Source organism: Archocentrus centrarchus, unplaced genomic scaffold (assembly GCF_007364275.1).
Source record: "Archocentrus centrarchus isolate MPI-CPG fArcCen1 unplaced genomic scaffold, fArcCen1 scaffold_30_ctg1, whole genome shotgun sequence".
Lineage (NCBI taxonomy): Eukaryota > Metazoa > Chordata > Actinopteri > Cichliformes > Cichlidae > Archocentrus > Archocentrus centrarchus.
The window spans coordinates 4,010,666-4,038,595 of NW_022060259.1; the positions used below are offsets into that span (position 1 = coordinate 4,010,666).

Consider the following 27,930-nt stretch of genomic DNA (forward strand, 5'->3'; position numbering starts at 1 on the left):
GTGATAATAACTTTTAAATATTGAGTATAAAAGTTAGATTGGAACTGATCAAACCAAAGCAGCACTCTGGGAACCCAACAGCTGAAAACTGAGATGTTTAAATAAAATGTTTCTGTTCATTTTATTTTCTTTGTTCTTTTTAAAAGTTTGTGATCAGGGTGTGACAGACGATTACTCTGATCACACAAACATGCAGGAGCAGGTGGTGATTACAGGGACTGATTCAGCAATAACTGCAGCTTATTATATAATATCATACTGCAGTGTATTTCTAACTAACCAGGCAGCTCAGTCTCTTTCTCCTGACACTGTCTTTAAAGAGCAAACACAGTTTGGGGTCAGCCTGAAAGAAAGGCAGCTGTGAATGTAAATGTGAGGTCAGAGGTCAAATGTGAAAGGATAGTTTAAATATTTTCTATATGTTGTTATTACACACCACACCGGTGAGAATCACAGTTTCTCATTTTAAGGCTTTTTGATCATTTTGGACCAATAAATCATGAAGCTGACCTTGGAGACCTCAGTGGTGGATAAGAGCCAAATTTCAGTGGATGTTAACATGACCTTTGACCTCTGCGCCCCTACAAAGTTTTATCAGAATCCATTCAAAACCATTTTCATTGAAAACAGATAGAATGACGAGGACACGCCACCTGAAGGTGGAGGTCATGAGAAGGTAAACGCATCATCTCTGCGGGACACACACGCTGTTTGAGGTACTTACGCATCATGACCAGCAGGTGGCGGCAGTGTCAGTGTTTTCAGGCTCAGTGAGACCTCATCACTCATTTCATTACCTCTGAGTCTTTATGTTTACACCTCTTCACCCCCTTCAGCCCGTAAACCTCTGCATGTGTACAGCTGCATGTTCACAGCAGATGTTCATCTTCTCCATATTCATCATCTGATCGTTCCTCTCTGTGTGAATGCTTCTGTCTGAACCTGCACTGATTTTTATGTTTGCGTCTGAATTTATCTGCACGGTTTAAGCAGCTTTCACTTTCCCTCCTCCGCCTCCTCCTCCTGCTGCTGCTCCCCACAGAGCAGGAAGGGAGGAGAAAGGGAGGAGGAGGGCTCAGAGATCTGACGCAGTGAGCGGCTGCTCCCTCACTTCCACTCTCCGCTGCCAGGAAGCGACACGGCGGCTCGGAAAGCGCTCTCAAACGCGCACATCCACCCGGACGGAGACACGCGGAGGACGGCTGTTGGAGGCGATGAGGGCGCCCGTGATGATCGGAGGGGAAGCGGGGCTCCGGGGCTCCGGGGCTCGGGATTAAAGCCGGAGCTGTAAGCGCGGAGGTCTGCCTTCATTGTGTGCTGAGTGGCGCAGGAGAAAAGGATGCCTCCGCGGCCGCGCACACTCCTCCCGCTCCCGTCGAAAAACTTGATTATTTCCCGGCTCGAAGCGGATCTTCTCCCCTCTCAGGAGGAGGGTTTATGCCTGAGGAGCGCGCTGGTTTCTGAAGGACTCCGTCCTCCATGCTGCCTGCTCAGGATCCATGAAAACTCTCAATGAAAACAAGGAGAAGGAGGAGGAGGAGGGGTCCGGCTGCAGCGCCATGGAGGATAAGGAGAACAAACTGAAAACGGCCAGGCTGTGGAGGGATGCCGCCCTCCGCTCCAGGAAGCTGCGGAGCAACCTGCGCCAGCTCACCCTCTGCTCCAAAAACAACCAGATCGTACTGCCAGAGGACATAGCCGACATAGAGGTGCTCAACCTGGGGAACAACTCCCTCCAGGAGCTGCCAGACGGGCTGGGATCCTCCCTGAACAACCTGCGCGTCCTGGTGCTCCGCAGGAACAAGTTCACCTCAGTCCCCAGGGTGGTGTTTGAGCTGGGGCAGCTGGTGGAGCTCGACATGAGCCACAACAGCCTGAGGAGCCTGTCTGAAGGTGTGGGGCAGCTGAGGGGCCTGAAGAAGCTGTGCATCAGTCACAACAAAATCCAGCACCTGCCGGCTCAGATCGGAGCGCTGCAGTCTTTGGAGGAGCTCGACATCAGCTTCAATGACCTGCACGACTTCCCCAGATCCTTCTCCAGCCTCGCCCGTCTGCGGACTCTGGATGCAGATCACAACAAGCTGAACCAGTTCCCCCCAGAGATCCTGGCCCTCAGTGAGCTGGAGGAGCTCGACTGCTCCGGGAACAAGTTTGAGACATTACCGGCCGACATCAGGACACTGCAGTCCATCAAAATCCTGTGGCTCAGCAGCCTCCACATGTCCTCCCTACCCCACACCTTCTGCCACCTGCACCACCTGGAGAGCCTGATGCTGGATGGGAACTGCCTCACACAACTGCCCCCCTCCTTTGGTAGCCTGCAGAGACTCAAAATGATCAATTTGTCCTCAAATGACTTTGAAAACTTTCCACAGGTTATTTTAAGCATCACAGGATTAGAGGAGCTTTACCTGAGCAGAAACAAACTGACTCATATTCCAGAGGACATCGGCCTGCTGGGGAAGCTGGTGAACCTCTGGCTGGACAACAACAGCATCACGTATCTGCCTGACTCTATCGTGGAGCTGGAGAATCTGGAGGAACTTGTTTTGCAGGGTAACCAAATAGCCATTCTTCCAGATAATTTTGGAAAGCTTTCCAAAGTGAACATTTGGAAAGTGAAGGATAACCCTCTCATCCAGCCTCCGTACGAGGTGTGCATGAAGGGGATCCCTTACATCGCCGTGTATCAGAAGGAGCTGGCACACTCTCAGCTCGCCGTGAAGCCGCGGCTGAAACTGGTCCTGATGGGAGACAGAAACGCAGGGAAAACCCAGCTGAGGCAGAGCCTGGTGAGCACGCAGCAGGACGCCAGAGGAAACCAGGGAAGCAGAGGAATCGAAGTCACCAACTGGGTGGCGGACGCTGATCGCCACCTCACGTTCCTCATGTACGATCTGTCAGGGAAGCAAAACTACGACCTGATCAAACCCTTTTTTCTCTCCCCCGGTGCTCTCTACATTCTAGTCATCAATCTCAAAACGTACTCACCCAAGAACTTTTACGCCCACGTCGGGTATTTCCTCCACCTGCTCTGTGCCAAAGTACCCCACGCTGTAGTGTGCTTGGTGGGCACGCATGCAGACCTGTGTGGAGAGGTGGAGGTGGAGGAGAAGACTCTGGACATCCACAGGCAGATCGGCCTGCAGGAGAAGAGGGACATCCAGAGCCTGAGGGGGCTGGCTCTGCAGGTGGACCAGGCTCTGGAGCAGGGCTACAATGTCCGCACCTCCAGCCCTCACGTCCTCTTTTATGGCGTCACCGACAAGAACCTGAGGCGCCGGAAAGCGCAGCTGCAGTACATGCTGAACCACCGCCTGCAGATTCTCTCTCCTGTCCTCAGAGTCAGCTGCACAGAGACTCAGAGGAACATCCAGAGGCTGAGGGAGAAGCTCATGTCCGTTGCAGAGCACAGGGAGATTTTCCCCAACCTCCATCGTGTGCTCCCAAAGTCCTGGCAGATGCTGGAGGAGCTGCACTTTAAGCTCAAAGACCTGTGGCTCTCATGGTGGGACTCAGCACGACTGGGCCTCCAGGCGGGGCTCACCGAGGACCGACTGCAGAGCGCCTTATCCTACCTGCACGAGAGCGGGAAGCTGCTCTACTTTGAAGACAGCCTCACGCTGAAGGAGTACGTCTTTCACAATCTTCCACGATTCATCGCAATTCTCAATGTGTTCTTCCAGAGAGACGAGTCCACACTGCTGGACCGTCTCCTCTCCGAGGGGGAGAGGGGGGACAAGGGGAGGGTGAGTCTGGTTATAGAGGACGAGAAGGGAGAGAACCTCAGGGTCACCCATCTGCAGCACCACGTGGAGGGCTTCCTGCAGCACGGACTCCTGCCCTCCAACATCATCCGCCTGCTCCTCAGACCGCTTATCCAGACCCAGCAGGACCTCCACCTCATCATGGAGCTACTGGAGAAGATGGGGATTTGCTACTGCATCAACAAACCCGCAGCAAGCCTCTGAACGGGGCCACCATGTGGTACAAGTTCCCCAGCTACGTCAGCAGTGAGGAGGTCCAGGTGGAGGCTTCGGCCGGCGGGAGCTCTCTGCCTCTGTGTAACTTCTTCTCCGTGGAGCAGCTGCACGTCCAGTACAGCTTCCCCTTCCTGTTTCCTCCTGGACTGTTTGCACGCTTCAGCGTGCAGATCAACAGCCACGTGGTGCAGCGGTCAGACAGCAAGCACCAGATCTTCGCCTACCGGGGTAAAGTCCCCGTGGTGATCAGCCACCGGCCCGCCAAAGGGAAGCTGCAGGTGGAGACTCTCTCCATCGCCAGCCACGCCTCACTGCCCAACATCTGGACTGCATGGCAGGCCATCACTCCACTGGTGGAGGAGCTGAACACGCTGCTGCAGGAGTGGCCGGGCCTGCACTACTCTGTACATGTTCTCTGTTCCAAGTGCCTCAAGAGAGGGTCGGCCAACCCACACGCCTTCCCAGGTAAGCTCTCATTAATCTCTGCTTCACCCACCAGCATGTCAGGATGCCTCTTTACCCTCATTTACATGCAGATCAGTCATGTGACCCACAGAAGTTTTACTGCAGGGATGGTACTGATGCTGTGCTGTAATACTACTGTTACGATTGAGAAGAACAAAAGTAAAATTACATGGAGACCTGAAACAGCCTTACGCAGGGCCGGGCTAAACTCCTGCAGGGCTCCTGGGCAGGGTGAGCCCCCCCAATATGCATGTCATTATTATTATTTAACAAAAGACAAAACAGACAACAGGAAGACAGAGACACACTTCCTGTGTTGATTTTATTGTACTTTAAAATCAAATTTTTTAATTTAATGATGTTATTTTTTAATATTTCAAAATCTTTTTTTTTGTAATTACTGAGTTACTTTAATTTTTATTTTGTTGAGCTTTTTTCTACTTTATTGTTTTGTCACGTTCTCTATTGTTGCTCCATAATTGTAGTTATTGATTATATTGACTGGCCACTGCTGTAACACAGGAGCTCTTCATTTATGTCACAGAGAAACATAAAAGCAGCTTTTGTTTGACATCAAACACAACAGTGACAAACATAAAAGCTCAAACCAGTTAAATTAAACTATAAGAATGACAGGAATACAGGAAAAGGAACTGCATGACAAAATAAAATGGGAAACATTCCCATTTAGGAATGATGATGATTTTCACTCCCTGCTGTCTTTAGTTTTGACGGTCGAGCTGGTTTCAAACCTTTTCATAGCATCTTTTTTTCAGGGGTCATTTCAAATTTCCTTTATGTGGGAAACTGGCTGCTCTCAGTCCTGCAGACGCCTCAGAGTAAATATGTGAGGGTGTGGCTCTGAGGGGTGTGGCTCTGAGGGGTGTGGCTCTGTGGATGTGGCTCTGAGGGTGTGGTTCTGAGGGGTGTGGCTCTGTGGGTGTGGTTCTGAGGGGTGTGGCTCTGAGGGTGTGGTTCTGAGGGGTGTGGCTCTGTGGCTGTGGCTCTGAGGGTGTGGCTCTGTGGGTGTGGTTCTGAGGGGTGTGGCTCTGAGGGTGTGACTCTGAGGGGTGGGGCTCAGGTTCATGCAGAATGATGCCGACCTCTGATTTCACCTGAACAGCATGTTCCTGTTTTTTATTCCCTTTTATGACTTTTGAAGCTGTTATGTGTAAAAATGCAACAGCAGGCTATTAACCTGGTGGAAGGTCGAGTTACGCCGGGTTTGTAATTCACTGATTCTTTTTTTTTTTAAACACTTTTATAGTTATAAGCATATAGTTATACTTATTTTTACATAGGGCCGCTTGTTCCATTATAGTGAATTTGATCTGTGAACCTGGACGACCCTCAGCAGAGTGGTTCAGGTGGACGAACGAGGGTTTTTAGGGTTTGTCTGACTCCATCTCAGCTTCCTGTTGGAACATGAGCCTGACGTTTGCCTCCTTTAGTGCTTCTGCAGCTTCTCTTAATCGGATTCAGTCACGCCCTGAATCTCAACGAGGCTCCATGAAACACGCAGAGGATGCCTGAGAGCGCCGAACAAAGGCTCTGACATCAGGTTAGACACAGAGGAGGAGGAGGTGCCCGGAGGCTGCCCCTCCCTGCCTCAGGAGCAGAGTTAATGCTCGGGGCTGGCTGTGCCTGCAGCTGCAGAGTGACCTGCTTTCACTGCTGCTCGGTGGTCACATGATGCGATATAAGGTGTCGCTTACATCACGCTGCTTTTATTGGATTTATTCTCATCAGATCAGCAGCAGCTCAGCACAGCCTGACTTCAGCTCAGAGCGCCTTTAAAGGAAAAGTTCACTCTTTTTAAAATCAGGTGATCCTTTTTTCCTACACTCTCAGGGTGATGGAGGAGAAGCTCCTCCTCCTGTGGAGAAGTTCCTCTGTAGGTAAACTGAAGCTCCAGGAGGTGGAGGAGGGGCTTACCGTCAGCAGCTGGCAGCTAAACGAGCCAAATACTCAGCTGACATCATCAGTAATATTGATTAGTGTGTGAAGATCGATCGATGATCAGAGCGATGCTGGGAAGTCTCCCTCTGCTCTGTTGGGTTTTCAGATCTCTGATCAGGAGCGGCACCAGCGCCTCACTTCCTGTGCAGACAGGAAGTTAGAGGACAAAAAAAGGAGGTGGAAGCACTAATTTGTTGCTCATGAAGTGAATGCAGGTAATGAAGCAGTCTCAGTTTAGTGCTGTGATCTGCTCAGTTATTCATTTTTATTAAAATATTAGGAGTCAACCTGCAGAATATTTCTTGATTAAATTAAAGGAGCGTGGCCTGAGTTTGATGCTCAGTTTACGGTCAGATGTAACCAATGGGGTTCCTTCTCCTCGCTGTCGCCGGGTGCCGCACAGAGGAAGTCTCTCTGATGTTTCAGTTTAAAGTTCCCGGAGGCGACGCATCCTGATTGGATGGATCTGATGAGCTCGCCGTTGATTGGCTAACGGGTTTATTTCTGCAGCTGTGTCTGCTTCCTGTCCTTTCTTTAAAGTTTGAGTCTCTTCGTTTTGCAGAGCTTTTTATTTTGGCGAGCTGAGCCCTCCGACGTGGGGCGGAGTCAAATTATTTTCCACGCGGTGTCAGAATTTGAGGACTTCCTGAAACGCCGGTGACACGTTTCTGCTGTTCTTCTTCTCCTGGGACTTTTTACAAATATCCAGTGAGCTCCTGTTTACACTTCACATAGGTGTGAAGGTCATGTGATACATGTTGTCATGTGACTAAAGGGAAGGATGGACGTAGATGTTGTGTCTGCTTTAAGCACATGTGGAGGGAAACCTGAACTTTGTTCCTCTATTGAAGATCCAAAGATCTCCTTCAGTTTTTAACTTTCAGAGCTGATTTAGTGTCTTCACTGTTGTGTTCAGTGACGTGTGTTAGAGCGCTGAAGGCCTGAAGGTCAGAGACGAAGGTTGTTTGTAGAGTTTGTTCTCATGACAGCCTCACAGCTGCTGCTGATGAGAACCTCCCGTTCCTCCACATCCCAGAGGTGCTCGGCTGGACTGAGATCTGTGACTGTGGAGGCCGTCTGAGTGCAGTGAACTCACAGTGATGTTCAAGAAAACAGCCTGAGATGATCTGTGACATCCTGCAGGAAGCAGCCATCAGAGGACGGTATCGTGAGGTTGTAAAGTGATGGACATGGGCAGTAACAATACTCAGGTAGTCTGTGGGGTTTAAATGATGCTCAGTTGGTACTGACGGGCCCAAAGTGTGCTGAGAAAATCTCCCCCACACCATCACAGCAGCAGCAGAAGCAGGTCCTGATCCGAGGAGGATAGATCGATGCTTTCACGCTGACCCTACTGTCTGACCGCTGCAGCAGAAATGGACTCATTGAACCAGGCGGTGTTTCTCAGTCTTCTGTTGTCCTGTGCTGTGAGGCTGTGTGAACTGCAGCCTCAGTTTCCTGTTCTTAGCCTACAGGAGGGGCTCCTGGTGTGGTCTTCTGCTGCTGCAGGCCGTCTGCTTCAAAGGTCATCATGTTGTGCATTCAGAGATGCTCTTCTGCATATGTTGGTTGTAACAAGCAGTTAACTCAGTTCCTGTTTCCTTTATATCAGCTCAAAGCAGTCTGATCATTTTCCTCTGACCTCAACGAGGTGTTTCTCCCAGAGAGCTGCTGCTCGCTGGATATTTCCTCTGCTTCAGACCTTCTCTGTGAACCCCACAGATGCTGTGAGGGGAAATCCCAGCAGATCAGCAGCTTCAGATGGAGATACTCTGGGAATGAAAACAGTGTCAGGTTTGAGTGTAAAAAGTGAACTTTAAAATGACCCAGAGACAGGCTGATGACAGCAGTGCTGGCTCTTCACAGATGGCTGAAGACACCTGTGTAGTTTACAGGTGTCTGAATGCCGCGCAGCTCTGAAATGTTGGTGTCTGAGGTGCTTTACGATCACAGCGTTGATGTTTGATGAGTCATTTACAGCTCAGAGGGAAAGTCCTCCCGGAGGGCTCCGTGAGCTCGAGCATGTCAGGAACTTCTTTCGAATTTTTTTCTTTCCCGGCTGAAAAAATAAAGCAGCTCCATTTGTTTTCACGCTTTGTTTGCAGGCAGCTGTGAGGTCATTTCCTGTCAGCGATCAGACTCAGAAAAAGGCTGTTTAGCCGGGAAAGTCCAGCAGCAGCCGTCAGAGCAAAGCAGGAAAGGCTGATGTGGGGCAGGCGCTGCATCGTGATTAGATAACAAAAAGTGGACTGTTTAGAGTCCTTCAGATTATTTTGCTGTATAAAGGTTTGTTTCAGGTCACAGAACAAAAAAGATACAGACTCTTTTAAAAATTAACCGAAGTAAACTTTGAACAGAACAAGCAGACGTGATGGTGAGCAGGTCGAAGCTCGGCGTGCTGCCCGGAGCCCCTGAAAGGACTCAGAGGGAGACAAACAGCATGCAGAGCTAAGCTGCAGTTCCTCTGCTGTCCAGCAGAGGCGCCACAGTCAGGCAGTCCCCATAGACTCCCATGTTAAAGCCTGAAACAGAAACTGCTCTGGTGGTAACAGCTGGTATAACTCACCTGTTTAAAGTTTGCATTAATGGGGGCGTGGCCTGTTTGACTGACACAGGTGGTGACACAGGTGGCTGTAGCTGCTAGCTGTCTGCTAGGCTGACCTGGACCTGTGGTTTGTGCTGCTGAGTCTGTGCAGCCTCAGGTATGAATAAAGTAGATATTAAGTTATGAGTGGAGGCTCCTGAAAGGGTGGAAAACACCCAAACTGGTATTCTGCTGAAACAATCCGTCGCTCCTCAGGTGTGGGTGTGTTTGTGTGTTTGTGTCAGGTGTGTTCACTGTGCTGTTAAAGAGGAGCAGATGTGATCGGATCAGTGAGACCAGCCAGCAGCAAGAAAAAGCAGAGAAATGCTCTGAAACAGCCCGACTGATTCCTCCTGTTTTGTTCCTCCTAGCATGTCCACGCACACACGCACACACACACACACACACACACACACACACACACACACACATACCTCTGTAAGGAGATCTCGGTGTTGATGCCGGCCTGCAGAGTGTTTCTTCGGGCCTTTTATGGCCATGATATTTTTGGCTGCAGAGTGTTGATCGGTTCGGGCTCCACAGAGTCCAGCAGACTAAACACGGTTTGTTCTCTGAGGAAGGAGAAAAGTCAGGCTGCTGTTTGACTTTCTCAGGCTGTTTCCTCCATTTGCCTCGGCTCTGTGTGTGTGTGTGTGTGTGCTGCTCAGCTGTAAACACGCTGTTCTGCAGCAGGTTGGACCCGGTGCCCATCCTCAGGGGCCCCGGCGTTCCCACGGACCCCCACTGCTCACAGCACTGTGGTTATTGACTGAGACCTCTGAGGCGCTCACCTGGCACTGCTTTTCTCCTCTGAGCACTCAGAGCTGACTTGGGTTCAGTGTCAGATGCTTCTTGTTGTATAATCACATTAAAGGGTTCTTCAGTTCTTCATCAGCTGATTTTAACTGGAGTTTAACACAGTTCTGTTACAGCTGGTGCTAATTTCCAGCCCATGTTGGGCTTTAACAGTTTCCAGCATTCAGGACATCATGTATGATCCTCATAGTTTAATGTGTTCTGATTGTTTCAGCTCTGAATTGCAGCTAACTTTGTCTTGGAGGTCAGGGCCTTGGGGGGGTTGGACCTTCACCTGGTTGGTGGTGCAGCCGTGATGGGCGGGTGTTTCCCAAAGCGCTCGATGTTAAACCGTCTGTGAGCCTCACGGGGAGTCCTGATGGTGCTAAATTAGACAGAAGCTAAAATAACTTCTGCTCGAACATCCTGGCTTCATCAGACCCAACAGGAAGGACTTAATGTGAGCCTGTGTGTGTGTGTGTGTGTGTGTGTGTGTGTGTGTGTGTGTGTGTGTGTGTGTGTGTGTGTGTGTGTGTGTGTGTGTCGCTGTGGTCCGAGCACTTTCACTCTTGTTGTGAGTCTCAGTGCAGCTCTTCCTAATCCAGTTAGAGGATGTGCTGGGATTAACCCGGGTCAGTCTGAGTGTGACACGTTAACAGACCTACCTGCCCCACAGGTGTTCCCGCCATGCAGGCTCCGTCCTCCCACGCTTTATTTGTTGTCACTGCACAGAGCTCGATAGCTTCGGGCTGCCGCTCCTGTTTGTGTCGTATGAGCCTGAACATGTTCAGACTGGAAGCTCCGACTTTGGATGCCTGAGCCGTCTGTCTCAGCAGGGTTTATTAGACGGGACATAAATCACATTTAAATCATTTGATATGGAAATATTAAAGCGGAGCCTCCTGGGAACACTTTTTAAAGTCACATTTCTTCTTCAGTCTCCGTGCCGATGACACGGGCCGTTGCTACCTTGAAGCGGCCTCATTTTCATCTCCATATTTTCAGTCTGGGATTCTCCTGGAGCAGCTCTCCATGAGTCACGGTTCTTTTCCTGAACCTCGGTGCAGCCCATCAGTTCATTCTCCCCCCAAAGACAACGTTCTCCTGATTGGCTGCCCCTCACAAACCAAAGGTTTGGTGTGTTTAGAGGCGTCAGAGCTCACGGGGATTATTGTTCATAGACTGAGCTCGCTCACTTTCAGTCTGACTCGATATTAAGCTGAAGTAACAGAGTGGATACGCTGGTTGATGTTTAAGTGCCACATGGAGGACGTTTGGAAAAATGAAAGCCCCCCCCCGCCCATAACACCACTCTGCTGACATGAGCTCGGTCTGCAGCAGGACCCACAGTGAGGGTTTATTATTATGGGAAATACTGCATGAAACAGCATGTTTGATATCTCCGCTGCATGATTTCTGTTCCTGACACGTTCATCTCTCTGCAGCTTCTCCGTTAGTGTGACTGAGCAGATGTAATCAGCTGATTCTGAGTCAGTTTGGAGGACAGAAAGCAGAGGCTCAGATTGTGTGGCTGATAATAAACCTTTTGTTTGCTGGCTGAAGGCTTTTGTGTGACTGCTGTCAGCAGCAGTTCACCAGGCTTAAAAAGGCCTGTAAAGCTGCTCTGATGCTTTCTGATCTGACCCCTGGTTACTCTGTTTAAGACGCTGCAGACTGGCACAGCGATGGTCGCTTTCTTCACTTTTCTTCACCTTCATGTTTTCTTGAATAAAGAACCCGCTGCTGTTACACAGCTGTGAGAAACACGCCCTATCAGAGGGCTCGGTGACAGACTCAGGTGAGCAGGTACCTGTGTGGGAATGAGGAGCGACGTGTCTGAACACATCAGTTTATTTACTGAAAGAGGAACTCGTGATGTCATGAAGAGCGATGAAAGCAGGTTTTTTTAGAAGCTCTCAGGTCCATTTGTGGCTGTTTGGAAGCTTCAGTGAGTCACCTGATCTTCAGCAGATGCTTTGAGACCTTTTCATCCATGTTGGGATAAAGAAGCAGAAGGTTTGAGGTTCATGGTTGATGAGGAGGCTGCAGAGCTTCACGTCAGGATGAAGAGCGACTGCTCTGGTTTCAGACTCGTCCGGTTTCTGATGAGCGTCTGCGAGTGAAACGTGTCAGACGGTGAGGAAGACTATCCTGTTACATCACCACGAGCTAATCCTCCTGTTTGCTCAGACATGTGATCGGCAGGGTGGAGGATCTCCTCCTGAGCGCTGCCTCATCAGCTGACTGTGGGGTGAGTGGACCTGAGAGTCATCATAGGAGGGATGGGCAGGAAAGAGCAGCCTTTAGCTGTTTGAGTGTGTAATGTGCCTCAGAGTTACTCATGCTCAGAGTGGGTGAGTCATCGACCTGCCGTCACTGTTTCTCACTGGGCTCGCCTTAAGCTGAAGGTGACCTAGTTCTCCTGCAGGTTTCAGTCTCTGAGTTCAGCGTCGCCTTTGAGTCTGAGAGTCGAGTTTATCTGAACGTTGAGCGATGCCGACAGCGAAACAGCAGCAGAGACGAGGTGTTCCCTGCAAGCAGCCAATCATGTGTCAGCGCACAGCTCAGTAACTCGGGACTCCCTGACCCTGCTAACATCAGCCCTGCAGCGACTCCCGAGTCTCACAATAAGAGCACATCCGTTTCTCGTGTCTCCGCGGTTTCCTTCCAGGTTTATTCCTGGCAGCAGTAGCTTTATTTAGACAGCGCCGAGCTCGCTGCAGACGGAAACTCAGCCTCAATCTTTCAGGCAGCAGTTTAAACACACAGAGGCTTTTTCATTGACCCGCAGCATCTTTGGGCTGATTTTCCAGCAGTGACTGAATGTGTTTTATTTTGAAGAGCAGCTTATTTACAGTCTGATTTCCCTCGAACCCGCCTGCCTCTGTTTGGACTGCACACACAGCCAACCGCACATCCTTCAGTTATTGTGTACATAACACAAACTGTGTATGCTGCGCTGCAGCTCTCTGACTGCAGGTCATGCTGTTCCTGTGCTGCTCACATACAAACTGCGCTTGGTTGGATTTCATGTATCAGCACTTTGCACAGAGACAAAGTTAAATCTGATCTAAATTCTGCAAATAAGAAACTCCTGACATCACATTAGAGTTCATATTTGATATGTTTTCACTGGGATACTCCAATAAGGCCTCGAGCTCCGGTGGACACCAGTTTTCCTGCTGGGATCAGAGTGCAGCCATGTTTGAACATTTGGTGAAGTCCTGGATGAAACAGGCAGAACATTTCTAATAAATATGTAACTATATTCCTGTGAGTCCTGTGAATACTCTGAATCCATCTTTCAGATCAGCGCCGTCACATTTTCAGTTTTTGCGTCCCTTCTTACTTCCTGTTGTTCCCGGGTCGTGCCCTCTGAGTGGCTTCAGCTCTAATTTAACCGTGAGGTCGTCCTTCAGATCCTGGTAACATTGGCTTCTGGCTTTTTGCCCCCAGCATCTCCTCCAGTTTCCGGTCAATCCGATCTTTTTTTTTGGGGGGGGGGGGTCTGTCGGAGCAGCTGAAATCTTTCTGGACTGTGAGGATGAGGGGGGGATCTGCTGTCTGATGGCCTGTAGTCGAGTAACACTGGAGGAGTGTGTGTGTGTTTTACTGTGATTGTGTTGCTGCTGATATTTAGCGTTCTGCTTGTTGTGCAGATTGTGTAACAGCTGTGGGGTGGTGTGAGCGGCCTGCGGGATGAAGACTCCGCTTCTATTTACAGAAGCCCACCGCAGAGGGCCGTGAAGACCCTCCAGCTGTTTCTGTTGAAGCTGTGAACACAGTCCAGCTGCAGCAATGAGAATGAGCTGATCTGTTTATTACAGATGAAATCAGTGCTGCAGAAACGCTCAGAGATGAGCTTTAACTCACAAACAGCCTCTGAATGTTGGTTCTTTGCTGAGACGTCTGCGTGCTGCTGTGTACTTCCTGTTGGTGTGCATCTCTGTGGGCTTTGAGCTCCATGGTCTCATTAGTTATCCATCATTTGTGATCTTCCTCTTTTATTCCTGAGCTTTAGGTGAATATGAAGCTTTCTTTGTGTTTCCTGCTTCTTCATGTTTGTCTGTTTGAGTTATTCTTGTCTCTCTTTAGTTCACTTCCTGCTTTATTTTGAAGGTTAATTCCTCATGTGGTTTTTATTTTCCTGCTTTTGTACGTTTTCATGCCCTGGTTATTGTCTGGACTGAGTTCACCCACCCTGTACTATCCCATTTTTACTTCCTGCACTCACTTTTGTTACTATCCTGATTCCATTTTTACTTTCCTCTTTTCCTGCCCTTTGTGGTCTCCTGAGCGAGTTCACTTGTACGTTATTATCCTGTTTTTACTTCCTTATTTTTGTTCTATTTCCTGTATTTGTATTTGACCTGGTTGAGTTCACCTGTACTTTATTAGCCTGTATTTACTTCTTCTTTCACTTCTTTTCCTGTCATGCTGTCGTAGCCTCAGTGTTTGTTCCTGAAAAGCTTTAACATTGTTCATAACTCGAGAACCTAGCATGTTCATATTCACATCCATAGACACACCACCGAAAAGCTCAGATGATTTCAAATCTTGGTGACTTTAACTGAACGTCAAGTTGCACAAAATCTTTAATGTTGGCCATAACTTGAGAGCAACATGACCCAGGATGTTTAAGTTGATACCATAAGTGCATCCTGTTTAAGCGAGGCCCAACAAACTGCACACACGTGTTCACTGAATTTCCAATAACAGCACTTTGACCATTTGAACTTCTCTCTTTTTCTGTTCCCACCCTGTTATTGTCTTCATTTTCATATTGTTTTTACAGTCCTGGGTTCACCCGTGCTGTGTTATCCCTCTGCTCGGTGTGCAGCCTGTACGGTCTTCACTGTCAGGTCGTTGTCTCCTCATTTGTTCCTGAGCCGTTCAGACTTTCTGTTGTGTAACAGTAACTTTCTTTACTGCCCGGCGGTCTCTGTGGTCATTTAGTGAAACAGAAGCTGGACTACAGCAGTGCACCGAGGCGAAGCGTGACCTTTCCAAGAAGAGCGCTCTTTAAAATGTTTGCTTTCTGAAGGGAAACACAGAAACGAGCAGCCGGAGTTCCATCAGAGGCTTTTAGTGGCTTACACCATCCCCTCATTTACTCATTTTTGTGTTAGAGGAGGTGGGAAACACACACCACTGAAATAAACCAAAATCATCCGCTCAGCTGTAAACCATTTTATCTCATTACACAGCAGATGTCAACAGCTGGACACACACACACACACACACACACAGAGGGCGTGTGGAGGATTATTAGCAGCAGATTTCGGGGGAATCCCGGAGCTTTGCAGAGCGCTGAGGCTTCCCTGCACAGGAGAAGTGAAAGTTTCTGACGTCTGTTCCATTTAAAGATCAGCATGAATCCTTCGCTTGAAATTTAAACGATCGTATCAAAGTTTGCACTTTGTATTTAAATACAAGTGCAGTGTTCTTGTTTCAGAGCAGCTGTGGAGGTCCTGAGTTGGTTTTAATGTTTTTAATAGTTCTGTGTGAATCTCAGATCCTCTGGCTGTGAAGAACTGGAACATAAACACAGTCGGTCCATCGTTTGCAGTTTAAACCTTCAACCACATTTCCCTCACGCCTGCAGCAGCTCAGACCTGCAGGCTGACCGGCGGCTGCTGTTATTTTTGGTGGTTTTTCCTGCTCTGGAAGTAGGCCACGCATTCCTGAGGATCGGGCCTCGCTGTCAGTACAGCTGCTGATCGCAGGAGATTAGCTGTGCGGTCACGGTATCCGGGTCTGCCGCAGCCTGATCCGGCTCTCCCAGACTCATCCCGCCGCCTCATTCTGCTCCATTTCACATATCCGGGATTTTATCGAGTGCGGATCCTCCTCTCGCACTTCCTCTGCTCGGTCCAGCAGCCGTGGAGCTGCAGAGCTCACGGCGGCATTTCTGGAAAAAGGTTCAAACAGACAGCAAAGAAGGAAGTCAGAGCGCTCTGCTTTCATTCCTTTGAATAAGAAGCTGATAAAGAGACTTCATTTGAGCCAGTTAATAATAATAATACAATAATATATTCTACTACATATTCCTGAAACGTTGGGTGAACCCTTTTATTTGTCTCCTCTGTTCTTTCCTGTTCTTTTAGCACAGGCAGTACAAAGTATGCCTGTGCAGTGACAATAAAGAGAAATTAAAGATTAAAATTCAGTCCTCATGTGGTTACCTTGGTTTCCTCTGCCTCAGCGTGCAGCATGTTCTCTGATATTTATGGAGAGTTCCTGGTGTCTGCAGTCTGAGCTCGGGTGCTTTGCTCTCTGTTTTTGGCTGAAATGGGGAAAAGGCCGTACGTGAGGCCCCGTTTGACCTTTGTGTCCTGAGCCGCTCACAGTCGTCACACCGCCAGCAGATGTGCAGCTACACTCGGTGACCTTTAAAGCAGAAACCGGAGCTCGGCCACCTCACAGGTCGCCTTCAAATAGGAAAAGCGTGCAGTGACAGGCAGCGAGTGGAGGGGATGAATGAGTGAGGAGCAGCTGCTGAGAGGCTGACAGAGGCCATCAGCTCAGCCTGAGGATTAACACTTCACTGTGGAGGATCTGTGTGTGTGTGTGTGTGTGTGTGTGTGTGTGTGTGTGTGTGTGTGTGTGTGTGTGTGTGTGTGTGTGTGTGTGTGTGTGTGTGCGTGCGTATGTTTATAATACCTTGTGGGGACAATTTTCCTGACATATACTACGTTGTGGGGACCAATTGCTCCTTGTGGGGACTGGAACCTTGTCCCCACAAGGGGAAACCCTGTTTTTGGGTCAGGGGTCAGAGTTAGGGCTAAGGTATGAATTGAGTTTAGGTTAGGGTTAGGGTTAGGTATGTGATGGTTAGGGTTAGGAAAAGGGTAAAGGTAAGGTTTAGGCTGTAGAAATGAATGGAAGTCAATGGAAATTCCCCACAAAGATAGCAAAACACACTTGTGTGTGTGTGTGTGTGTGTGTGTGTGTGTGTGTGTGTGTGTGTGTGTGTGTGTGTGTGTGTGTGTGTGTGTGTGTGTGTGTGCGCGCGCGTGCGTGCGTGTGTGTGGCTGCACGTGCTCAGTAACCCTCAGAAGATCCGTGCTGTGTGGTGTCACTCTGTGATGTCTCCTCATTCAGCAGGGAAAAGTGTCTATTTATTAAAGATATGATCAAATCTTTTGATATTGATCATCTCTGATATTGAGATGGACTGTCATGGTCCTGAGCCAGCGTTTTGAGTTTCTTTTGTGTAGCTTTCTTTGTTATACTTTTTAGGTTATGTTTCTTAGTGTTTCTTATAGTTACATTGTTGTTTGAGTATGATGTTTAGTTTCCCTTGTTGTTTTTGTGCATGTTCTCTTTGTCAAGTTTTCAGTGTTAGGTCTGCGTCTGTTATGTTTAGTCAGTTCCTGTTTTATTTTGACAGTCTCGTGTTCCCTGTGCTTTGTGTTTAGTTTTGCTTCCCCTTTGTCATTAGGTTCATTTGGTTCACCTGTCGTCCCCTGTTGTTTCCACTTGCCCTAATCCCCTGGTGTGTATTTAAGCCCTGAGTCTTCCTTTGTTCGTTGTCGCGTCGTCGTCATTGTTTCCCCAGTGTTCCCCTCCTAGCTGTGTGTTTTGTTTTTGCTTTCTCCCAGGCTTCCAGTTTGTTTTTTGCCCTGGTTGAGATTTCGGGTTTTTTGTATCTTGTAATATTCGAGTCCCTGGAAATAAAACAGTTTTAGTTTAAGTCTGCGTATGTCCTGCATTTGGGTCCTTCCCTCCGCACACAGCCCCTCACCGTGACACGGACTCAGAGAGCTCATCCAAAGGTCCTGGATTGGATTCAAACTCAAATACTGATCAGAGATTTCAGTGATTCCTGAAATTGGCTGTGCTCTCAGGATTTAAAGACTCCTCCTTTTTTAGGATCGTTTTCAAATTAAATTTGTAGTTCCTCTGATGTCCTGCAGGGGCGCCACAGTGAGTCCGTCCCCATAGACTCCCACGTGTCAGTTTTAGATAAAAAATACTGAAGATCAGAGGTGGCCAAAGTACTGACATTCTGTACTTAATAAGAAATGCAAGTACTTGTGTTAAAAACTACTCTGGTGAAAGTTGAAGTTCTGGTTCAACTTCTGTACTCAAGTAAAAGTAAAAAAGTACAGGCTCTACTCAAAGTAAGAAAGTAAAAGTAGCTCCTTGGAGGACGTTTCTACCTCTTTCTTCCATCTTCCTCCATCAGAGTGAAGTTATCGCTCATCCTTTGCTCTCCCTGAACTACAGCAGCTGTTCTTTTAGTTGCAGACACACTGTGTGACAAACTGCACACACTTTTTTGTCCTTTACGTTTTCTGTCACTCGTTTTTCTCACCGTTCCAGCTTCTATGTGAAGTCCACCTTCCTCTGGCTCTTTCCGGTCTCTGAGCGAGCGTTGCAGGAGCCCCTCCCTCTGCCCTGTGGGGTGTCTGTTCCCTCCCTCCCTGTTCCTCCGACTTCCAAGAAAAAACCGCTCACAATCAGGAGCCGGCTCCCGCACTGACCGGAAATGCAAACTTTTCTCAGACACGTTAAACCCAAAGTAACGAGTCTGTTTTGTAAATGTAAGAAGCATAAAGTACAGATACTTGTGTAAAAATGTAGTGAGTAAAAGTAAAAAGTAGTCAGAATAATAAATACTCAAGTAAAGTACAGATACCTGAGAAATATACTTAAGTACAGTAATGAAGTATTTGTACTTCATTACTTCCCATCTCTGCTGAAGATAGGCTTCAGTTTCACACAGAGAAACAGACGTTTTTTGAGTTAATGAGCACCAGACCTACTGTATATCTTAATAATAGAATGAGCACTGAAAATAGTGGGTGGTTTGAGTCCACATGTATAATGAGCCTGAAGCAGTCCCCATCAGAGCTCAGAAACAGGAATGGAGCCTCACAGAGTTTCTCTTGCAGCTCCACAGGGCTCGATTATCGATCCTCTACTTTTTATTCATGTGTAAATTATATTCTTGTTTGTCAAAGAACAAAACGTTTCCCCTTCATAACAGCTGTTTAAATTGGATTAAGGCTTAAAGTTTGCATTATTAGGGGCGTGGCCTCTCTGACTGACAGGTGGATGGTGACACAGGCGGCTGTAGCTGCTAGCTGTCTGCTAGGCTCACCTCAGCTAACTGGAGTCCCTGAACTGGACCTCTGGACCGTGTTTGTGCTGCTGGAGCCTTTTGCAGTTCATTGTATGAGTCTTGATGTCATGGTGGCCACATTCATCTGTTATATACATTATACAGATGCTGGCTTAGAAATATAAATACAGGGATTGAGGTCATCAGATTTGCTGCTGAGGTTTCTGCACACTGAGTCTGTAGATGTGTTCAGATCTGTGAGGACGTCTTCATCAGATGCTCCACAGCAGCAGCAGGTTCTCAGCTGTCAGCGGGACGGTCGGCTGAGGTCGCTGATTTCCCCTGAAATGTCTTGGCGGGGGTTTAAGCTGAGCCGAGCCGTCGGTGTGACTTCGTTAACAGCTCTCTCTGTGAAAGCAGAGACGGGATCGTCCCTCATCAGTATGGTGACTCTGCAGCGTGCGGTCTCTCCGGCTGCTCCTGACACATTTCTATTTCAGGTCGAAGGCTGTAAATATTTAAACAGCAAATATTCTAAAATGCAGGATGAGTGACAGCGGGAGGAGGGGGACGTGACGGTGATGAGGAGCCTGTTTGTGGAGCCTTGAAGCTGATTAAAACCTCATTAAATGTCCTTCTTTCAGGGTGTAATGGGTGAGGCGTGCTGACGGGACATTATTGAGGTTAAACACTGTTGTCAGTGTGAACACAGAGCAGGTGGGAAACAGGTTAGAGCAGCAGACTGTGAGTTTGGCTTTATGTATTTAATGTGTTTCATATGAGCTTGTTTCTTATTTATTCTTGTCCAGGTAGAGTTATAGAGTAACTTTATGTGTTAGATTAAAACTGATGGAGGCTCTGTGTGAATATTTGGACCTCTAACCGCTCATTAAACCTTCACTGACCTCTGAGCTGTGGCCAAAAACGTTGCTGAAATAATGAGAAAGTCTCTCCTTTAGTGAGTGAGTCAAATATGGCAGCAGTAATGACGCCTTCATTAAGCTCAGACACATTCAGCTGAAACTGCTTAAAAAGCAGAACCATCACATTTTTGTTTGAAAAACTTCCCGATGGTCAGAGCGGCTGCAGACTTCCTGTTCCAGCTCTGGAATAAGCTTCACTGAAGCTGTGAGAAAATAACCGTCGATGGTTACCGCTCCAGATTTTTCCTCACATCCTCAAAGTCCTCCCCACAATGGAGGAGGAAGTGAAATCGGACGTCTGGGCAGTTTGTGAATGAAGTGAAACTACTTCACTTATTTTCCAAACGTCCCAGTGGGAGTTTCCTGGAGACGGGAACACTTGTCCCTCCTCTCTGTGAGCGGGGGCCGCTCCCTCTCCCTAACAGGAGAGGAGCAGGAGAGAGGAAATGACTCCTTTACCTGCTGGTGGTGTTGGAGGGGGGAGGAACATTCCTGATCTTTGAAATCAGGTCTTTGTGGGTTTCTGTGTGACTGCTTTCAGTCAGAGGGAGGAGGAGGAGGAGGAGGAGGAGGAGGAGGAGGAGTTATCAGGCTGTGGGCTAATTCAGGACACACAGCCGGATGTGTGAGCCGTCAGCTGCTTCCACTGATGAAATAAACATCTGATCTCCAGCCGAGCAGAAACGCTCACACTGAAGCTCCCCAAAGGTCACAGCGAGGTTTTGATTGTAAAAATGAGATCAGAGGTCAGAGGTCAGAGTGAACGCTGTCTCCTCCAGGAGCACTTTCATGTTTTTGCCCCAGATTTTGTTTCCAGGGCAGCCTGCAGCAAAGATCTGCAGAAATACTCGGCTGTAAAATATCCCAGAATTCCCAGCTGCTCTGCAGGACTCAGCCTTAAAAAATCATTATGGAGCTGCTTTTATTTGCAGATCATTTTTGCCTCTGAGTGTATCTGTGCCGCTGGCCTGAGACCAGCAGAGCTCCACACACTCAGAGAGCACGATCAATAGTCTAATGCTTTAAGTGCTGCTGGGGGGGCGGGCGGGGTGATGGTGTCTGAGGCAGCCGAGCTAAACGCAAACTCCACTTCTGCCTCGTTGTTTGGGACGTACCTGCAGATTCATGATCACCTGTTTTATAGCCAACAAAAGCACTTCTACCACAGTTACACTGTTATGAAGCAGTTTCTGTATCAGCTGTAAACATGCTGATTTCTGCTGGGAAGCTTTAACATGGGAGTCTATGGGGACTGACTCACTGTGGCCTCTGCTGGACGCCAGAGGAACTGCAGCTTTTGGCTGTCAGCTCTGGAGCTCGATTATTGGTTCTCAGCTTCTCCTGCTCAGCTGTAGAGTGTTTGTGTGCAGCTGAATAACATCTCTGACTCATAATGGATGATGACAGGGAGCTGCTAGTAGAAGGTCACGGCCCAAAGCCTTTACCTGAAGGTGGCCTTGAAGCAAAATGATCTGTCATGCTGGGTTTTATCTCCTCCTCGTTCACTGTTGGAGATCCAGGAGGCCGGACAGGCTCCTGCTGTGTGGGATCAGACTGACTGATGGTCACTGAAAGCCTGATTAAAGGACGGATCTGACCAGGAAGAATTATTCTGAAAATCCTGGAGATTCGACATTGGTCAGCTCAAAATATGGCAGGTCACCACCGTGCACATCTGCCACAAATCATCTGGCATCACGATCACATCTGGAATTTAATTTGAGTAAATCTTCACGTCCCGCCCTCCACTGTGACAGAAACACTCACACAGTGTGTAAAAGTGTGTTTGTGGCTTCAGACGACCGGCAGGAGGCTCCTCGTGCTGTTATCTCCCTGCAGGTTTGGATATTAGGTCAGTGTGTGTGTGTGTGTGTGTGTGTGTGTGTGTGTGTGTGTGTGTGTGTGTGTGTGTGTGTGTGTGTGTGTGTGTGTGTCAGATAAAGCCAGATCAGATTATTATTCTGCTGTTGATGCCCTGAAAATGATGTGAGTGTAATCCAGGGCTGGACTCGGAGCGTGCTCAGTGCTGCTCGTGGTGTAATGTGGGGTGGGTGCGTTTGTGTCAGCAGTGCAGGCTGCTGGGCGGTGCCTGATGGCTGAGCGCTCTGTAAGTGAAGCTGCCTGCACAACAACAACAACAAAGGCCTCAAAGATCCAGGTGGAGCTCGGTGTTGGAGCAGAACGAGAAGAACCCAAACAGCAACCAGGAAACCAGCTCAAAATGTGGAAACTGATGACAACAGGAAATAACAGCAACTCAAAACCATCAACCAGAAGTGTTTTCTAACCGCAGGTGATAACAGGACATCTCTGGTTACTCAGAGTCTCCACATGCTTCCTGAGGTCTGGCAGCATCCGTCCGTCTTTCCCAGTGAAGGCAGAAACCTTGAGGCCTGTGTGAGCATCACTTCCATGCAGCACAGCTCACTGCAGCGATCCAAGAGCTGCCCCGCCCTGTTCATGTGGCCCGCTGAGCGACCAGCAGGGTCTCCAGATGCTTTCACCTTCATGGCCATGCAGCCCAGACAGATACAGACCATAAGCAGCTTTTTAACTCTTCACATGAGGTTTGTTCCAGGTGTCAGCGCCGGCTCCGCCCCCATGAACACACATTCAGACCTGTGAGGCGATTAAACCCGTCAGCCAGTGTGGTTTCATCCTGGTTTGATGAAACCTCAGCAGGAGCTGAAGCTGGTTTGTTTGCTTCCAGCAGTTTCTGCAGCTTCAAACCTTCCACGCGTGGATTTCCACACTCAGGGATCAGGGATGAAGTCGGCGCCCACATACATATGCCACGTTGCGGTGCGGGCAGCGCGGGTTCGAGTCCCGGCCCTCTGGTTAGTTTGTGTAGTATGATGGGACTGAAAGGTCACACTAACCTGTAGCTCTGCAGCTTTTTACAAACAGGTTGAAGTTCACTTTGTTTCTTTGAGTCTATTTTTCACACTCGGAGATGCTAAAGAAGAAGAACAGGATTAAAAACCAGTGTGAGTGAAACTCTGTGAATCCGCCGGAGCTCGTGTGGACCTCCTCAGGGAGGCGAAGGTCGCCCCCCCCCCCCCCCCCACTGGGCTCGGAGCTGTTCGATGAGGAGGGAGCAGGGATGAAGGAAAGCGACCCGCAGACTGCAGCTTGGCTTTGTTTCTGGAAAAACATGCAAGGGATCACACAGGAAGTGTGTGCATGTGTGCAGCACACACACACATACACATACTGATTTTAATCTCTTATTTATATCCACAGTGGAAACACCAGCAGGCCGAGGACGCCTTAAAAATAGAGCTGTGTGCAGGAGCAGCAGCAGTGCTGAGGCCTCACACCTGGGACTGCATCACAGAGCAGAAATCTCATCTTTGTGCTCACAAACACAGAGTTTCACTTTCATTTTCAGAGAATTTTCCATCACAAACAGTTCTTACATCTCTACAAGCCAAAATCCCCACGAAAGCCCAGAGAGAGCAGACAGGAAGTTCAACTTTGGGGGATTTTTAGGAGCTCAGAAACTACATTTTTACATTTTTCTTTGTACTACAAAAACTTCTAACAGCAGAAAACAGTAGAAGCAAAATTCCCCACAGGACACCAGAACTAAACTAACTATAACCAGGTGTACACCTTTCCTCCCTGAAACCTCCTTATTAGCAGCAGGTCGGGCCCAAACTCAGGTCAGAGTCGACATCTGCTCCTCTGCAGTTTGCTTTTCATCACCCTGGGAGGCCGAATCCAGGGCAAACTTCGCCCTGGTATCTGAGAGACCCCCCTGCTGTGTCACCGGCTGAGCCTGCACCAAACCCAGGACTGACCTTCAGCTCTGGTTTCCAGCAGGAGGACAGGGCGCCCCCTGCTGCTGTGACTCTGCTCTGCAGCATGAAGTCACAGCGTGACGTTGGCGCCACCTTGTGGGTGAATTTGTAATTCTGCAGGTTCCGCAGAGCTTCTGTGCACATTAAAGGAAAACAAAAGAGCAGGTTATTATTATTGATGCACGTCTGTGATCAGATCCACTAATTTAACAGTTACAAAATTCTATCAGTGGATTATTATTAAAATCAACAATGATGCAAAGGAGCAACAGAGAAGAAGAAACCTGCAGAAGCCAGAGGTGGATTTACCTGCAGACGTGTCTGACAGGTGGATCTGTGCCCCCTCAGAGTCCCGGGTCAATCCCCACATCTGCTCAGCTCACACACTTATATTTCATTGCAGAGCAGTTCTGCTGCTCTGGACATTCAGGAGATGTTAACCTGAATCTGGGTGTCCTCTGTGGGCTTCCTGCTGGTTTCTTCATGATGTAGGGAACGTTCTGCATGTTCTTCTGTTTCCTGTTTCCTGCTCACGTTAAACCGTCTGTGATGTTCTTGCTGTTGTTGCAGGTGAGCTGCTGAGCCAGCCGCGGCCCGAAGGTCTCACCGAGATCATTTGTCCAAAGAACGGCTCTGAGCGCGTCAACGTGGCTCTCGTTTACCCCCCGACCCCCACCGTGGTCAGCCCCTGTCTCAAATGAAGCCCCGCCCACCCGTCTACTACCCCGATCTGGCTCGTCTTCACTGCGACACCAGAACCTCGACCTCCGACCTCCAGCTTCTGTCGTCTGCCTCCCGTTTGAACCACCAACCACCGCTTCATCGTCCTCCACAGTCAGAGTCAGCAGCTCGCCGGCTCTCTGCTTCACGGGTACGTCACACATTCGTCAGCCAGAAACTGCCAGTGATCACAGGTCAGAGGTCATCGCATCCACAAATTATTAATTTACAAACGATCAAGTCATAAATAAAAAATAAATAATGGCAGGAGCAGTTTTCATTTATCAGCTTCATAAAAAGTCCTGTAAAGAAAACTCTGACGCTGCGCCGCGGATCAGAATCATATTTTATCATTTACATCTCTGCAATGCTTCTTCAATGGGGTCTGATTCATTTATCATTCACAATGCTGTGAATATAACGAGCTGCTGATGGAACCTGACAGCTTGTTTATGCTGCTGGAGGCTTCCTCCTGCTCATGGGGGGGTCGAATGTTGGGTTTGCTCTGTGTTATTGTAGATTCTTTACTTATAATATAAAGCACTGTTGTTGTGATTTGGTGATGTGTGTGTGTGTTGTATGTTTACTACCCTAAGTGTGTGCAGTGCAGTACACAGTATGCATGTAAAACTGTAAATGTATGTATCCACCCTCTGATTTCACCTGTTTAACTTCCTGTTTGTGTTGCAGGTTGCTCGGCCTCACCTCTGACGTCTCTTCTCTGAGCGGCATCGATCCACGGTCTGTAGCATCTGAGAAGGCGTCCCTCACTGAGCCACGCTGCGTCGCTCATTTCTCTCCTTGAATGGCCACGCCCACTTTCTTCTGTGTGACGCTACAAGTGTAAAAAGACTGGAGGACATTTTTGTTATTTTGTGCAGTTTGTGAGGTGGAGGTTCAGGTTCCTGCTGAAGGCACGGAGACGCGCTCTGCAGGAGGTCTCAGGTCTCCGTGGGACGGACGGCGGCCACAGTTATCGATGTGTACGCACAGTTTGTCTCTGTGACATCATGACAGTGCAGACTGCAGGACTTAAACACAGACACACACACGAGCTCTTTGTTTCCCTGTAACGTCACTCAGAAGCAGAGCTCGTTCAGCAGGAGGAGGTAAACACAGGTTCAGGGTCAGAGTGCGTCCAAGTATTGATCCCAAACAGATCAGGCATCAGGAACTGCTCAGCTTTCCAGTCTGAGGACTTTTCATCCTGGACACCTTCATCAGCTCCGTCTCATTAAACAGGTTCCACACAAGCATGGGAAATACCAGCAGCTCACACATAACTGGGAGGAAACACTGGGAAATATGCTAACCAATGGGAACCACTGGGAGTTGAGGGTTAGCTAAATGGAAGCAATGTGAAAACATCCACACCAGTGGGAAATAATCTCAAAGGGAAACTGTGGATATTAATGGTTAACAATGCAGAAGCACTGGGAGAACCATGGTTAGCACTGGGAGAACAGGGAGAATGCTAACGGGGGACCGATGGCAGGGCGTGGTCCTTCCATGGGTCACATGTCGCAGTAATAACAGGAAGTGAAGACGGGGTGGTTCTGCCTTTTTGTTTCCCTGCAGCTCTCCGCTGTGTTCACCCCTCTGTGACACTGTCAGGGCTTCGAGGACATCATCCATTTTTGTCCTCTTATCCTTTTTAGGGTCATGCAGGGGGGCGGAGCCTATCTCAGCTGCCATAGGGAGAGAGGCAGGGTACACCTGGACAGGTTGGCAGCCTGTCGCAGGGCTAACACAGAGACAGAAAACCATTCACACTCACATTCACACCTGTGACCAGTTTAGAGTCACAGAAGACACATTTTTACTGTCTCTCCCTCTCAGACTTTTACTTTTATTGACTCATCAAATTAGGTTCAGTTTATGGGGATTCCTCACAACCTATGAAAAAGTACCAAAGGCGCCACCATGTGGTCATTTACTGAACATTTCTTTTTTCTTTGATATTTTTTGGCAAATATCTTGTGAATCTTTCTCCTCAAACATTTCAGACCAGGACAAAAATGAAAAATTGATAATTTATGATATCACATGTGTAACTATACACACAGTGCCAGTATTTAATTTGTAGAGTTTACAGTCGTGTTTATGTCAGAGCAGCTCTCATCATTCATAACACAGTTTCAGTTTAAGGCGACTGAACAGGTAACGAGACATTTCACAGTGAATTTATGCCAAAATGAAACCAGTCTGAAGCACAATGAAACACATTTTTCTGGGTTTTCTGTTAAATGTTGTGTAAACCAGGAGAAGCAGGAATGCTGGGAGTTCAGATTCAGAGAGATCGCTCGTCTCTGACGGTGGGGGGGGTAAAGTCGTGTGGAGCTGCTGACGTTTCAGAGCCCTGTGGTCTGCACTCGCTCTCAGACAAACCGATGAACGCACTCCTCCCTGAGACGAACTGATGGAGCGTCAGCAGACGAGCCTTCGTGGTGAGGACGTGTACAGATATTTAACCCACAGTGATTTATGAGAGGAGGAAGCAGCTCGTTTCACCACATGTTGAACTTTGTTTCACTGTCTGATGAACACACTGACACGTGCTGATGGGAAATGTTGCTTTTTTGTAAATAATATCTTTATTTTTGTATGTTGACCCGAAGTGTCGCCACTCGAGCTTTGACTTTCTTTACAGTGCAATGATGTGCATGACTCACTGTGAGGTTTCTATGTAGCGGCTCACAGTTCATCATGAAATACCAAATAAACCAATGACTGCTTTACTACCTGCACACCGTGTCCATCACTCACTTTCACTCTTGTTAGGGATTATTTTTTACTCGGTGAATAAAGGACAAATGTTTAAAGGTAAACTCAAGTAAATTAAATACTAAACAGTGGATCAGCCAAATAATAAACAATTAAATAAATACATTAGACAGAGAGCAACAGATCAGAACGTAGTAGACTAACTTCTCTGTTTCAGAGCATCTTATCTTGAGGAACGGCCACAAGGACACATAACTAAAACATCAGGAAGATGATGTGCTTCATGACTCCACAGCTGAGGAATCATGAGTCATGAAAACCAGCTTGGACGAGACTGAGTGACGAAGTTCAACTCGCAGCACCCAGAGATTGTTTATGTATAGATAAGAGGAGGCTGACAGTATGAAGATGTTTTAGTTAGACAGGAACACGGGCTCAGAGAGAGAGCACACAGGTCTGTCTCTTCCTCTGAGTCCCCGCATGCATGTGTGTTTTTCTGATCCTTTAATATATTAAATGTTTTGCTTTTTTATTAAAGTGTTTCAGGTGTGTTCCTTCACAAAAAACCTGTTTACCTGACACTCTTATCAGTGTTTTTATTGGAAAATGTAGTTTCTTTATAGGTCACAGCTGTGTTATCAGGTGATGCTGATATCACTTTTAAATCACGTTTAACTGCTGTGCAGTCTCGGTGTCCTTATTGATTTGAATGGAGTAACAGTTCACTTCTGTTGCCAGAATGCGCGAGCATCCGTTGATGACGTAGGCTGGAAAAAGGTCTATGGGGACTGACTCACTGTGCGCCCTCTGCTGGACACCAGAGGATGTGCAGGGTTTGATTCCCGCTTAGTGCAGTTTTTTTCTATCATTTCTAAATGGTGGGTACTTAAAATGCATTTTATTG

General features: G+C 48.1%; 1 protein-coding gene across 1 annotated transcript; it reads left to right on the top strand.

Moving 5' to 3' along the window:
- The first annotated feature begins 995 nt into the window (after window positions 1-995).
- mfhas1 (multifunctional ROCO family signaling regulator 1) lies at window positions 996-27,437 on the top strand. Its single transcript, XM_030723942.1, is given in 4 exon segments — window positions 996-3,954; window positions 3,957-4,448; window positions 24,153-24,453; window positions 24,993-27,437. Coding segments are annotated over 3 exon segments (3,078 nt in total). The 5' UTR covers window positions 996-1,499; the 3' UTR covers window positions 24,284-24,453; window positions 24,993-27,437.
- The last annotated feature ends 493 nt before the right edge of the window (window positions 27,438-27,930 follow it).